This window comes from Hippopotamus amphibius, chromosome 5, assembly GCF_030028045.1.
Source record: "Hippopotamus amphibius kiboko isolate mHipAmp2 chromosome 5, mHipAmp2.hap2, whole genome shotgun sequence".
NCBI classification, from domain to species: Eukaryota; Metazoa; Chordata; class Mammalia; order Artiodactyla; family Hippopotamidae; genus Hippopotamus; species Hippopotamus amphibius.
The window spans coordinates 64,949,694-64,963,895 of record NC_080190.1 but is presented as its reverse complement, the minus strand read 5'-3'; the positions used below and the strand labels follow the sequence as shown (position 1 = coordinate 64,963,895).

At 50.6% G+C, this 14,202-nt stretch overlaps 1 protein-coding gene across 1 annotated transcript in view; it reads left to right on the top strand.

Moving 5' to 3' along the window:
• The first annotated feature begins 385 nt into the window (after window positions 1-385).
• LOC130853933 (cadherin-23-like) overlaps window positions 386-14,202 on the top strand; it is a 429,317-nt gene continuing 415,500 nt past the window's right edge. Inside the window, exons 1-4 of the mRNA XM_057736393.1 lie at window positions 386-1,535; window positions 2,344-2,431; window positions 3,289-3,465; window positions 4,777-4,876. Coding sequence (XP_057592376.1) covers window positions 3,364-3,465; window positions 4,777-4,876 — 202 coding nt within the window. The 5' untranslated portion in view covers window positions 386-1,535; window positions 2,344-2,431; window positions 3,289-3,363. The remainder of the gene's footprint in view (window positions 1,536-2,343; window positions 2,432-3,288; window positions 3,466-4,776; window positions 4,877-14,202) is intronic.

Below are 14,202 nucleotides of genomic sequence, written 5' to 3'. Positions count from 1 at the left end.
CTAGCGTCAGGTAGCGATGACCTGCCAGCCGCGCTCAACTCTGGGAACCGATCCCACGCCCGCCTTTCTGGAGCTGCAAGAAGCAGAGGCCCCAGAGCGCCTTCCGGGAGCCGCGGGGCATTCCGGGAGGGGCCGCACAGCCAATCCCCGCGCGGAGGCGGGCAGCAGTTGCCTGGCAACGGGGCGTGCGCCCAGGCGAGGGGGCGGGGCCTGTAAGGCTAGGCAAGCTGATGTGGAAGCCAAAGAGGTAAGCGACAGGCCAGTCCCGGAGGAGGCTGGTTTTCCAGTCCCCAGTTCCTTCCGTCCTACCTGGACTTGAAGGAAAGAGACTATCAAGGCAAATGATGAGAAACAAGAATAAACCATGGGAACTAATAATAAAGATACTCATATTTATTGAGCACATACTGTGGACCAGGCTCTTTACAGGGATTATGTCATTTGATCCTCATTTGATCCTGCTGGGAAAGTCCGATTACTGGCCTCATTTTGTAAATGAGTAACGGGAGATTTAGACCGATTAGGCACCTTGCCCAAAGTAACTCAGCTAGAGAGTGGCAAAACTGGTATTTGAACCTGGGTGGTCTTGAACCCAGGTGGTCTGTGTTCTTACTGAGTCAAGCAGTGGAGGGCACATTTCAATTCAGCAACAGAAGTCTGTTTTCCTAGTAGGCCTACATGCAGGGGCCAATCCAGTTTTTAAGGGGGCTGAAGCTTAGACAATTTGGGGGCCCTCTTTAGGAAAAAGAATAACAGATTGCAAATACAAAATCAAGTACAAAAAAAAGTTTAGAATGTAAAAAAATCACAATAAAACACTTGTGCTAATTTTATAAAAATATCTGACCATGTGAATACTTTTCTAGGGTTCTACACAAAGCCATCCTTTGCCCTTAGCTCCTACTGAAGTCCTTCAGTCAGAGGTCAAACTACCTTAAAGGCTTCTCTGCGCTTTCCCTCACCACCCTGCATCCCAGCCACAGACCTTCCCTTGGCTGGGCCCTAGCAATGGGTTTAGCAGGGCTTTTCTGGCTGTGGCAGCAAGCATGGCCTGCTCAGTGAGCAAGCTGAAGTGCCAGAGAGTTAATGCCCTTGGTTGGAAGCAGCCCTCAAAAACTGATGGGCCCAGAGTTGGTAACCATTGAAATCAAGTAGCATCACACCAGTGGTTCTTAGGGTGTGGTCCTGCAGCACTTGGCAACCTGTTAGAAATGCACATTCTCAGATTCCACCCTACACCTACTGAAGCAGAAACTCTGGATGGTGGGGCCCAATAGTTGGTGTTTTAACAAGCCCTCCTAGAGAACCTGATGCCTGCTTAAATTTGAGAACCACTGTTCCCAGAGTTCCCTGTTGCCTGGAGCTCCCGTGTCTATAATGGTAACCTGCTCAATAACACCTATTTTTTTTGTCTCCTTCCTTTGCTTATCTCACTTCCTCAACTCTTCAACTGAGGCTTCCTAGGATCATCTCCAATAAACTACCTGCACTTTAACCCTTACCTTGGGTCTGCTTCTAGAGGAACACCAGCTCAGGTGAGAACAGGAGGTGTCATGCCCAGTGAGGAGGAGGATGGTGGCCGGCACCCACAAGATGGATGCTGAATGTTCTGCTAAATGCTTTGCTTTCATCGTCTCATTCCCCACCCCACTCCTCCACGAGGAAACTGGAGTTGGAGGATTTAAGTGGCTTTGAACTCAAGGATTTGAACCCAAGTCTGCTTAAGTCCCCAGGGTGAGCTCCTTACCCACAAGGGTAGAGGGTCAGCCCACATTATATTCGCTTGTCACCGCTGCTCTTCTCAGGGCAGGCAGTTCAGTTTTGTCAGGAGACCTGCTACAATCTGTGACCTTTGGACACAGCCAGAGCACCCACTGTGGGACGCTGAAATGATGGGTGCACTGGCCTCACAGAGGGCGCAGCTGGAGAGGCTCCCTCACTCCAGTGCCGAGTTCCCTTGGGTCCAAGGCTGGTCCCTATGCCCTCCAGCCCACCTCTGTGCCCAAACATGTGCCCTTAACCCAGAGCTGGAGCCTTTTCTGTCACAGATACTGAAATCCAGCCAGCTCTGCAACTGAGGGTGCTACTTGGCAGCAGGTGGGAGGGATGTGTGCAGACCCCTGAACTCTGCTTCCTCTGATGTTAGAGGCCCTAGGCCACTTGATTCTGCACATTTCCAGGAAACTACAGCTCTCACTCCCTTGTCACCTGCCCTAGCCCTCTAGGCTTGTACCCTCAAGAGGAATGGCTTTGCCTTCTCTGGGCCCACAGCACCTGGAGCTTGAGGTCCCAGCTGTCTTTCTCATTAACAATTTCTTCCTACTCCTCCTACCTGTGATCCAGGAAGGATGGCTGTGTTAACAGGTTCAGGTAGATGGGGGATGCTGAGGAGAGCACAAGCCTTGGTCTTCAGCTCTGCTGCTGACTTTGGGTGAGTCTTTTTTTAACTCCTCAGAGCCTTGTTTTTCTCACCTGTAAAGTGGGGAGCCCTCCTCCCCTCCCCTGAGGTTGTTCTAATAATGCTCATGGCAGATACCATTGTACACGCACGATACAGGCATGAGCAGTGATGGCTCCAGTCTGCACTTGGGGCCTCTTGTTCTCTCCATCACAACGACAAGGGACCTGGGGTCTGGTCTGGGGTTCTCCAGGATCCTGGTCTGCCAGAAGGCTGCTGGTGATGCCCAAAAGGTAGAGCTCTGCCTACGACACTGCCAGCCCTCCCTTCAGGGTGGGAAGAGACAGAAAGGCTTACTTGGAAGATCACTAGCTTACGAATGTTCCAGTGCCTCACCCTGCCACAAACTGATCCTGACTCTCTAGTTGAAATCAGGCCCCTCTATAATAATTTCTAACCACCTATTTGTTTTTCCTTTGTGGTAGTTATCATGAACTGTAATTATTTGTCTGCCTTCTTTTAGACTTTTTTACAATGGAAAATTGTGAACAATTACGAATGAAAACAGAATAGTACACAGCCCTCATGAGCCCCACCACCTGGCTTCAACAACTGCCAACTCAGGGCCAATCTTTTTTTTTACCTGTACCTGCACTCACTTCCCTCTCCCTATATTAATGAGTCATCATATCATTTCATCTGTAAATATTTTGTTATGTATCTCTGAAAGATTAGGGCTCTTTTATGAAATATAACCACAATGCCATTATTACACTTAAAAAGATGAACAACAATTTCTTGCCATGTGATTATTATTAAATGTCTGCGTTCCTCCACCAGGCTGGGGGCTTCACGAGGGCTTTCTCTCTTGTTCTTGACTATATCCATAGTGCCTGAGAGCTAGCCGACTCAGTATTTGTCAGATGGATGGATGGATGGATGGATGACTGGGAGAAAGGCAAAGGATGCTGGGGACCCACCCTGCTTTCTGTGGATGCTGCTCCATCCCTTCAACACTGCAGTGTGATCGCTGCCTTGGAGGCCCACAGTTACATAGTCTCTCTGACGTGAGCAACACCATAAACCTCTCTGTTTCTTTCTCTCCCAACCTGCCTTCAGCTTAATCGGGCGGCAAGTCACTAATCCTCTCCTCGTGGCTGCAGCCCGCTCCCCCTGCGCAGCTAATTCCACCTTCCAACTTAATCATCATCCTTAGTGCTTTCAATAAGGGGCTTTGCATCTTCAGAGTCCTGCTCAGGCATTAGCTGATTACTGTAATCTTTCCGACTCCCAAGGCGTCAGTCAGGATGGCAGGGGAAGCACAGGGCTTCCTTCATTCTCTCGGAGCCTCAGTTTCCTCATCTGTAAAATTGGGTGAGTGAACCTAACTGGCATTGGTGTGGAGATTAAGTAAAACGAAGTATTTAAAGTGCCCGTCCTCTGACACAACAGAAGCACTCAGGAATGATGACTATTTCCCAGGATAATTCAAGGGATAACTCTCACTGGAGAGCCAAACAAATCTGGGTTTGTATCTGGCTTTCTCCACTTAAAGGGAAAATTTTCCGAGCCTCAATTTTCTCATCCTTAAAATGGGGATGACGGTGCCGACATTTCAGAGTTTGCTAAAAGGATGAAAGGACACAATATGTGTCTGTGAAGGACTGGGCAAGAGTGCTGGGCACCTAGTAAGTGCTAAATAAAGTGCTAAATAAGTGCTGCTGGTTACTGCTCTTCCCAGAAGGAGGTGGAGGCAGGGGAAGGAGAAGGAGGCCGTGGTGCCTCTGGGAAGGTGCCAATTACATCTTTTCTCCTCTGGTCCCTAAGGTGTATAGTCGAAGGAGGATGCCTGTTGCACTCACCATAGTACCCTGGCCCTTTGCCTAGCTGTGTTTTCAGTAATGAATAAGTGAATGAATTTGGTGAGGGGGGAATCAGAATAACACATCTGAACAGGACTGGATAGTTTATAGAGGACTCTCAAGATCTTTATCACACAACCAGAGAAGATAAGCAGGCCAAGGATTATACCCACATGTTACAGATGAAGAAACTGAGGCTTGGGGAGATCAACACTTGGTCTGTAAGTGTTAACAGCTGGAGCTAATCCCACACCAATTTGGCTCTGCCAGGAAGCGTGGGGCCTCTGTCATAGGAAGAGTTGCAGGTCTTTCCAAGGTTTTCTAAAGCTGCAGGGATTCTGCCTCCTATGCCTTCTTCCTCCCATTGTGCCTGTATCCCAATGCACTTGTTCTTTTTTGTTTGTTTGTTTCTTTTTAATTTTCTGGCTATTTTCATTAGGTAAGTTTTTCCTCTTTATTTTTTTTTAATTGAGACATAATTGACATCCAAGTGCACTTGTTTTTAATTACTGACAGTGTCAACTTCAGGGCTGCCATGAGCATCCACAGAGGTTACACACTGTGCATCGCCAGGAGACAGATGCCATTCACCAGGACAGCCACAAATCACCAAGAGGTAAGTCCCACTGTGAAGCTGGAGGTGGCCCTAGGAGGAGAGGGGGGGCCTCCCCCTGCACTGGCTGGACTTGGGTCAGGAACTCTGCTCCAGGAACCAGGGCTCCTGGACACCCTCTGGTCTCCCTGGCAGGGTCCACGTTTGGAGTGTGGACATCTGGGGGCTGATCTCCACCCTTCTTAGGGATAAGGGTAGGAAAGCTCTAGGAACAGAGCCCTAACTTTAAAACTTGAGGTAGTTAAGGAAAAGGAGTAAGACTCTGAACCTGGTACTTTATATATTATATTACATATATAGGTAATAATTTAATCTTGATAATAAGGCTTTTTAAATAGGCATCATCTGCCCACTTTACAGATGACTTAACTGGACACATGGAAGTTAATGAACTAGCTCCAAGGGTCACACAACAAGGATGTGGCAGAGTTGGGATTCAAACTCCAAGCCCCCCATGTTACCTCTAGTTGTAACCTGCATTTTACAAGGGAGGTAGCTGAGGCCCAGAGAGGGGCAGTGACTTACCCAGGGTCACACAGTCAGCTAGTGACTGAGTAGATACTGAACCCAAGAATCTAGACTCTCAGTCCCAAAATAAGCCTGTAAGTATGCCTGGCCCATCAATTAATATTTTTGATAAAAGCAAGCCTAGGGAGAGACCTAGGATGGCTGGAACAGGATTGCTGGGGGATGGGGGGGTGTGGACCAGATGGTGAAGGACAGCCACCAAGCCCCCGAACTTTTGGCCCCGGGTCTCTCTGAAAGGAGAGCCCGTGTTCCCTCCATTTTGGGACTGCGGGTGGGGTCCTAGAGGGTGAGAGGTGCTGCACTGCACTCGGCCTCTAGGTGGCGCCGGTACTGCAGATCTGGACTCCCTCGGGCAGCCGGGCACTGGAGAATTAGTCTGTCCCTGGGGGCTGGTCTGTCCCCAGAGTTTTCAGTACGCCCTGGACAAAAGCTTCCCGTCCCGTCCCGCCCCCCCCCCCCCCCCCCGGCTACTTCTGCCTTGGCTTTGGCAGCGAAGGGTTGGCAGGGCCCAGACTGGGAGCTCTGCCTTCCTTACAAGCCCTCTCTGCAGGGCCCTGGGTGAGCACATTCAGAGGGACTTTGGGAGCATCCCATCTGCTTGACCTTGGGCAGTTTGCTCAACCTCCTTGAGCCTCACTTACCTCATCTGTAGAGTGGAAGTGGGTTTTCTTGCCAGGATATTGAGAGGATCAGATGGAACATTTTATAAAATGCCTGGCCCCTTGCAGGTGCTCGACAGATGGGAACTATTAGGATTGTTCTGTGGACGGTGGCTGCCAGTTGTTACTTCTGCTTGGCTGCTGTTTCTTCTTCGTCTTGGGAGGACCTTGAACTCACTCTTCACGTTTAGTTGAGGAGACAGAGGCTCAGAGGGAGAGATACCTTCTTCAAGGTCATTCAGGCAGAAAACAGCAGAGTCAGGGCTGAATTGTGGGTCTTCTGACCTCTGTCCAGAGCTCCTCCAGATACACCTTGGCCCCTGCTCTCTGGGAGCTTATGATTTGATTGAAACAAGATATACAGACATAAGACAAAATGATCACCGAAGATTCCATGCGGGAGTTGTCCAGAGAGTGAGGATCCTGAGGGTCAGAGGAGGACCTGGGGGTCTGGGAGGTGGGAAAGGAAGGCTTCCGGGACGTGGTGGGGCTTGGGAGTGGGCTTCAGCAGAGAGCAAGGAGGGCAGTGGGCAGTAGCAGGACAGAGGACAGGGTAAGCCTAGGCCAGGGGATGGGGAGGTCTGAAGAGCCGGGCGGCCCACAGTCAGGGCATGGTCTGTTTAACCGGTCCTCCCCTGCCCCCGCCCCCCGCCCCCATTATAAAGAGCGCCGCACTAAACATCCTCATACCTGCCTCTGTGTATCTGTGTATTTTGCCAGCTGAGATAGAGGCTTTGTAGGGAAGAGAGGTTGGGTTGACTCCCAAAGGTACGTTGGACCTGATTTCTTAGAGTGAGAGGCTTGGGGGCTTTGAAGGCCACCCTGATGCGTCCCCTTAAGTCTTCACATCAGGAGACATGAAAATGGGAACAAGCTCTTTTCTGGGGTAGTCTGACTGCAGTAGGGCCGAGAGGTGGGAAGCAGGGCCAGCTGATCTTGGGCTGCGTCTCTCTTTACTGGACATTGGGTTTTCTGGTGTGTGACTAATGGGGCCGGGGTGGGGGCTCAGAGCCTGGAGGTGGCAGCTCTTGCTTATTGCGCCCCCAGTCCAAGCTGTGGACGTGCCCAGGGGCGTTGTCTCTCTGCCCCGCAGTCTGCAGCCAGGGCCGGCTCTGTGGGCGGCACCCAGGGCCCCACTTTGGAACGGCCCAGCCCTGTTTCAAGCTCTATCTCCATCCTCCTATGGAATACGTGCTGGCAGATGAACAAGGGGGAGGCAGCCCCTCTGTGTATCCATGTAGAAAGAGCTCCAGGATATATTTTAAGAGCAAAAAGTCAAGTTATAGAACAATATGTGAAGTATGACTATTTATAAACAACAAATAATTCTTAAAATTATACATACACATGCAACCTTATTATTCAATTTTCCCCTCTATTGGCTGGTTATTTCCATCCATTTACGATTCTTCTAGGGTTAGCCTAGAGATAGAGCAGGCATCTGTGATTTATTAACGCTTACCACGCATCACATTTTCACCCATTTCCCAGATAATGCAAGGGCCCTAGAACATCCTAACTCCATTTACCCCCTTCCTGACTCATGTGCTATTGTGTCGTGTATTTTAATTTTCTCTCTGTATTTTAAACATTAGTTGTATTGTTTTACACAACCAAGATTCATTTGTATTTATCCATATTTCCCTTTCTATTGCCCTTCTTTCCTTCCTGAATATCCAAGCTTCCATCTGGGACCACTTTCCCTCTGCCTGAAGCATCCCCTTTATATTTATTTTTATATTTGAACCATTCATATGGTTCAAAATTCAAAAGAGGAGAAGTGTTCTATGATAGATGTCTCTCTCTCCTACCCCTGCCCCCAGTCCCAAACTATATATTTCCATGTGTACATAGAACATTGCTTGGAAAGATACACACCAAATTGAGAGGGGTGGCTTGTCTATGTGGTCTGAAACGTCTGCGATGATAATATATTCCTGCCTCCTGTGTGCAAAGAAAAGTCAGGGCCCAGGACAGGCAGCCAGGAGAGCCAGTCTTTGCTGACTGACAGCCTCACTGTGTCCCCCAGTGCACACAGCCTCTCTGTGTTATCTGAGTCCTCTTTTGGTCCTGGCCCCAGCCCTGCGGACCAGGAGGGGCAAGGTTCCCCATCCCCAGGACAGCTAACGACCGCGGCTCCTGGGTACCATTTTATATTCATCAACTCATTGAGTTTTCGTGCAACTATACTGGCATTGTCACCATTTTACAGATGAGCAAACTGAGGCAAGAGAAGTTCAAGAACGTCTCTGCCAATAGGCAGAGCCAGGATTCAGACTAAACCCAAACAGCTCAACTCCAGAGCCCAAGCTATTACTAATTCCATTTTACAGATGAGGAAACGGAGGCCCCAAAGTGTTGAGCCATGTGCTCTACTTCACATAGTCAGTGGTGGCAGAGCAAGAACTCACATCTGTGACTTTTGGGGTCAATATCCATACCTCTCCGCTCAAGACCAGTGGTTTCCCTCTGCACATTACAATCACCCAGGGAGCTTTCAAAAATGCCTTGTGTAGATGTCAGCCCAGACCAATCAAATCTGAATCTCCGATCCTATTTTTATACCCCCGACCCTCCTCCCAGGAGCTTCTAAAGTGTAGCCAGGGTTGAGAACTACTTCCCAGGCCCACGGGTGGTCAGGGCTTGGGATCTGACTACCTGGTTTTGCTTTAATTCGGACTTTGCCCCCAGTGACCTTGGGCAACTTGCTTTCACACTTCTGTGCTGCCTGCATTTCCTCTTCTGTCAGACTGGATCATTAGAGGGTCTTGTCCACGTGAGGACTGAATGAGGTAATCCATGCGAAGCACTTGCAACAGGGTCTGGCACAAATCTGTTTTAAATTAGTGGCATTATTATTATTATTACTATTACTATCTGTGTAGCTTTGTAGAGAGCCTGCCCCTCTCCCCTCAGGTTCTCCGTCTGTCAAGGCACCTTGAGGTGTGGACTGCCTGGTCTTGAAAGGCGTCTTACAGCTCCTATGTGCTCATGTCAGTGTTAGCTGGCTGGATCGCAAGCCTTCGCCACCGCCCCCACCCTTTGAGAAGCCCAGCCCTGCCCATTTTGTGCAGAGGCTGCAACAGGCACGTGCCTGCAGAGCCAGGGACCTGCTTCTGTGGGCTGAGGCCAGCCTCTGATTATGGTGTTGATGCCACTCCCAGCCAGGACATGCTGGGCTGTGCGGAGAGAAATCGCCCATGGAGGGGGGTGGCGGACGTGGCTCCAGCTGCCCCTGGAGAATGACAGAGGGTCCTGGACGGAGGGCCCCTCAGAGAGGGAGGGTGGGGGACCCTGGCAGAGCCGGGGACCCCATGCCCACAGCACACAGTGCTGGTCCGTGCCATCAAGTGCCATTCCACACCAATGCATAATTCATGCCCCCATGTGCCAATCTGTGCCAGCTTTAATTAGCTCCTAACTTTTTGTCATTCATTTTGCTGTGAATACCTTATAAATAAGTGATGGGAGAGGGGAGCAGGGAGCGGGGCAGGAACGTGAGGGGAGGAGCCTGGTTCCTAAAGCCTCGTGGGGGAGGGATGAACTTCCGTAGCGGGGCCAGAGAAGCCATGCCCTTGGGGGTTCCCAGGCGGCCCTCGACTCTGCAGATGGGTGGCCCCAGCCCACCCTGTTCGCCTTCCAGACTTGCTCGTTCACAAGCTGCATCGAGCCGCCACAGCTGTGCCAGGCTCCGAGGGCCCACAAACTAAACTCAGGAGCACACATGCTTGGTTTATGGTGGCAGGCGCTGCCCCCGGAGAGGGGAGCGGGTGGGATGCAGACAGGAAGCAACAAACGGCTCCACACCAGCTCAGGGCTGGGAATAGAGGGGGAGCAGGAAACGGTGAAGTGGAAAAGGGATGCTGTTATGGAGGGTGCCCAGAGGAGAGGCGTTTATGTGCGTTAAAAATAAAAATCGACCCGGGCGGGGAGGAGAGACTTGTTTGTGAGTGTTGTTTTGTTTTCACGGTTTATAAAGCACTTGAGTGTGTGTTTTTCTCTTTTGACCTGAACAGCAACCTTGGGAGGTATTTAGGGAGGCTGGGGGCTACCGTGCCCATTTACAGCTGAGGAAACTGAGGCTCAGACAAGTGGGCTAAGACCCAGGTCCACTGCGTTCTAGTCTCCTGTGCCTTGCATTACACCCCCTTTCCTGGCCTCCATTCCCGGGGAAGATAGGAGGAGTGGAAAGCTCCCCAGTGGGGGCTGGGGGGCCGAGGGGGGAGCCAGTCCAGTCCCAGGTGGTTTAATAGGCTAGACAGATTTAAAAGAGCAGATCTGGACTCCCTCCCCCTCCTTTCCTCCTGTTCTTTCTCGTTGAGAGTGCCAGTGGGTCAGTGGATTATTTGGTGTTTTAGGGATGCAGAGACAGTGAAGGGGACATGCCCATTCCTCCAAGATGCCAGCCCAGGGCCACTGTGGGGCAATGCGGTCTCTTCCTCTCCATCCTTTAGGTCATCATGCTTTTTAGTATGATCACGCATCATGCTGGGCATCTTCGCCTCCAAGTCCATCCCCCTGTGCCTCCAGCATCATTTGCTGAGTGATCGCCCAGGCCCAGGTGTGGCATACCAGGCCCTTCATGGTCCAGCCCTTGCCCCTCTCCTGAGACTCCTCTCTCACCTCTCCTAGCACACCTTGGTCCAGCCCTACTGCCCCACTACCTGAAGTCTCTAAACCGTGTGATTGCCCTGTGACTTTGCACACACACAGGCCCCTCTACCACAGATGCCCCTGCTGGCCTTATCTGGCCAGGAGCACTCATCTTTCAAGCCTCTGCTTAAGTGGTCCCTCCTCTTGGAAGTCTTCCCGTCTCCTTGGTTAGGGTGGACTGTACCCTCCTTGGGGTTCCTCTGTCACTGCTGAACCTGGTCCTGGCCTCAAGAGTGGCATCGTCTTCTGCCTATATCTGCCATTCCAACTGGACTGTAGCTTGTCTCAATACCAGAATGACGTCATATGCTTCTCTGTGTTCTCAGCACCCAGTCCAGAGCCTGGCACACTGTGGACCCTCCAGGAAATCTCATGAGATGAATGAACAAAGACATGGTCCCAGCCATTGAGGAGGTTAAAATCAAATGTGTCTCTGAGCTAAAGATGAACTTGAACCCACTGCAGACATGTGGCCACTTCTGGAAATACCTGGACAAGGTCATTCTGATATGGAAGGAGCCAGTATATCAATTCTTTCTTTTCCTTCTTTCCTTCCTCCCCTCCCTTCCTTCCCTCCCTCTTTCTTACTCTCCCTCCCTTCCTTCCTTTCCTTCTTTCCTTCTTTCTTCTTCCCTAAATCTTGGGAAAGGGGGGATGGAGGTACTCTGGCAATGCTGACCCCATGCTGTACTGTAATCCCCTATGACTGACATCCTCACATGGTCCATACCAGGTAGGGTTCTCATGGCTGCCAGCAACAGAAATAAGCTCTGGCTAATTGATGCAGAAAATGAATTTACTAATTAGATAAGGGGGAGTGCTTGCAGAATCAAACAGAGGCTGGAGGGCAGGTCCAGAAAACAGATAGGAACCAAAGGAGGCAGGTGGCCAAGAATGCAGCTGAGAGTGAAGCCCAGGCCAGGCCTCAAGTGCTATTGGCCAGGGTTTGGTACTTTCCATAACTTCTAAACTATTCTAAACTCTTTCTAAACTTTGTGATTCTCTTCAAGGTTCAAAGTTGAGAGGGGAGCTTCTGATTAGCTGCCTTGGCCATGTGCTGTGCCCTGTGGCCAGGAGGTGAGATGATGGAGGACCTTCCCTTTTAGTTGTTAGAGTTAAAGCAGAGTCTGGTCCTTCCCCAGTGGGGAGCGCCCCCCAATAGGAGGGGGGTTTGCATGATGCTGGGCCCTGAGCAGGTAGCATCTCTATGGTTCTTTATGGTTGTCAAAGTGCTCTCACACTGCCCCAGGAGGAAGGCTGGGCAGGTGCCATGACCTCAATTGCAGAAATGGGAACCAGAGCTCAGAGAGGCTGAGTGACTTGACTTGTCCAAAGCCACATAAAGTGGTAGGAGATACCCCAAAGGGGAGAGACAAAGGTTTTCTAAGGGAAGGCAGCTGGGAGAACTCTGAGCTGTTGGTGGACAACCCTGAGATAGTTTGAGAGATGGAAACCCCAGCCAGGAAAGAAGGCTAGAATTCCAGGGATTCATCCCCTGGAGATGAGAAAGCGCTGGTTCAGAGGGTAGAGGCTGAGTTCTTTTTTACCAGATCTGAGTCCCCTGCAAACACTGCCCTCCTGCATTTGGCTGCTTTGTGTACAGAACAGCAGGACAGCTTCTCACCTCTAGGGTCAGAAGACTCCCACTGCTCCTGTGGGGAGAGTCCATATGCATGCCCCCAGACCTTTGCCCATGCTCTTCCCGCCACCTGAGATCCCCTCTGCTCCTGTGGAACTCCTGATCATCGCAGAAAAACTCAGCTCTGGGGTCTTCTTGTCCAGACAGCCCTTCTGGAATCAACTTTCTTGAGAATCCATCACCCGCCTCTCGTTGGGCTACCTCTCCACTTTGCGACACTTACCTTGCCAGTCTATATTGATTTATATGTCTGTCTCCCGTTTGGATTTGGAGTGCCTCAAAGACAGGGCTGCCTGTTATCCACAGCTCTGTCCCCAGTGTGAAGTGCTGGCTTGTTCCCCTCAGATCCATTCCCTGCTCTCCTCTGCTGTGCTTTGAATCATAGCAGGGCTGACCCCAGGTCCCACCTGGGTCTGCAGCTTCTGGCTGGGGTCAGCCAAGGGGAGGCACTGGGGGAGGCCAGAGGGCTGGGGGTAAGGGAGAAGTCAGGATGTCTCTTCTTCACACTTGACCTGAAGAAGTATCTCTGGCAGTAGCTGTGTCTCCGACTCCCACCAGCTAGGTCCACTGCGGTTCCATCTTTCGCTGCGTGACCCTGATCCTGGTGACTCTGCTTCCTCCCTTCATCCCTCCAGCCTTGGGGGGTAGCAACTTTCTTCTGTTGATGAACTCTGGATTTCCTCACCATCCCCTGTTTGAATTAGCTTTTCCATCACTGTGAGACCAAATTTGCTTTGAATCCCCTGTCACACACTCAGAGCAGTTCTGTGGGCTGGCTGCACTTGGACAGACACCCCAGTTCCTAGCACAGTGCTTGGCACAGAGTGGGCACTTGACAAATGCTTGTGGAATAAAAGTGGCAGCCAAAGAGGTTCTGTGAATAGAAGTATGATACCCACATTGGAGGAGGTGATGGTCTCCCTGAATTCAGCGCTGTTTTGTTCACATGTAAAGTGACTGCAGACAGCCTGCGGAGTCACAGTTTAAGAGAGAAGGTGGCAAATCAGAAAGAAAGGAGGTTTTAGGATTGGGGAAACGTTGAAGAGTACCTCTTCTAGTACTTTCATTTTATGAATGAGGAACAGGAGGCTAAGAGGTTGTGTCTAGCCCAAAACCAGACAGAGAATGGTCTGATATTCAGAACCCAGATATCCCAACTCCCGGCTCCATCATCCTGCCTCAAACTGTGACCCCCTGAGACTTGTCAGACTGCATCTCCAGCTTTGCCCTTTGTCTTCAAGCCTCAGACTCATGTGTCCAGTGGCCTACCTGACCTCTGCATTCAGTCATCTCACACTTGACATGTCCTGGGGGGCTCTTACTCCTCTCCCCATAGCGGTCCTCTTCCCTCACTCCCAATCTCAGGGAACAGCACCCATTCATCTACTTCCACAAGCCAAAAACCTGGGACCTCCTTGACACCTCCCTCTATCTCACCCTGTAATCACTCTCTCTCCTAATCCTATAGATTTTTACCTCGAGTATCCCTTCTCTTCACTTCTACACTACCGCCCCAGGCCAGGATGCTGACACCTGGGCGGCTGCCATAGCCTACAGAGACATGAGCTCCAAGAGGACAGGGATTTGTGCACACACACTCGTGTGTGTGTGTTTTGTTCACCGATGTATCCCAAAGTGTCAAGATTCACAGGGGTTAGCAGCTTTTTTGTAAAGGACCAGGTAGTAAATACTTTAGGTTTTGTGGGCCATGGAGTTTCCGTTGCAGTTGTACTGTGACAAGAGCCATAACCTGATGGACATGTCTCTGTTCCCCTAAAATTTCTTTACAAAAAATGGGGGTCAAGTTGAATTTGGCCTGAAAGCTGCAGTTTGCTGTTCCCGGTTGAGAA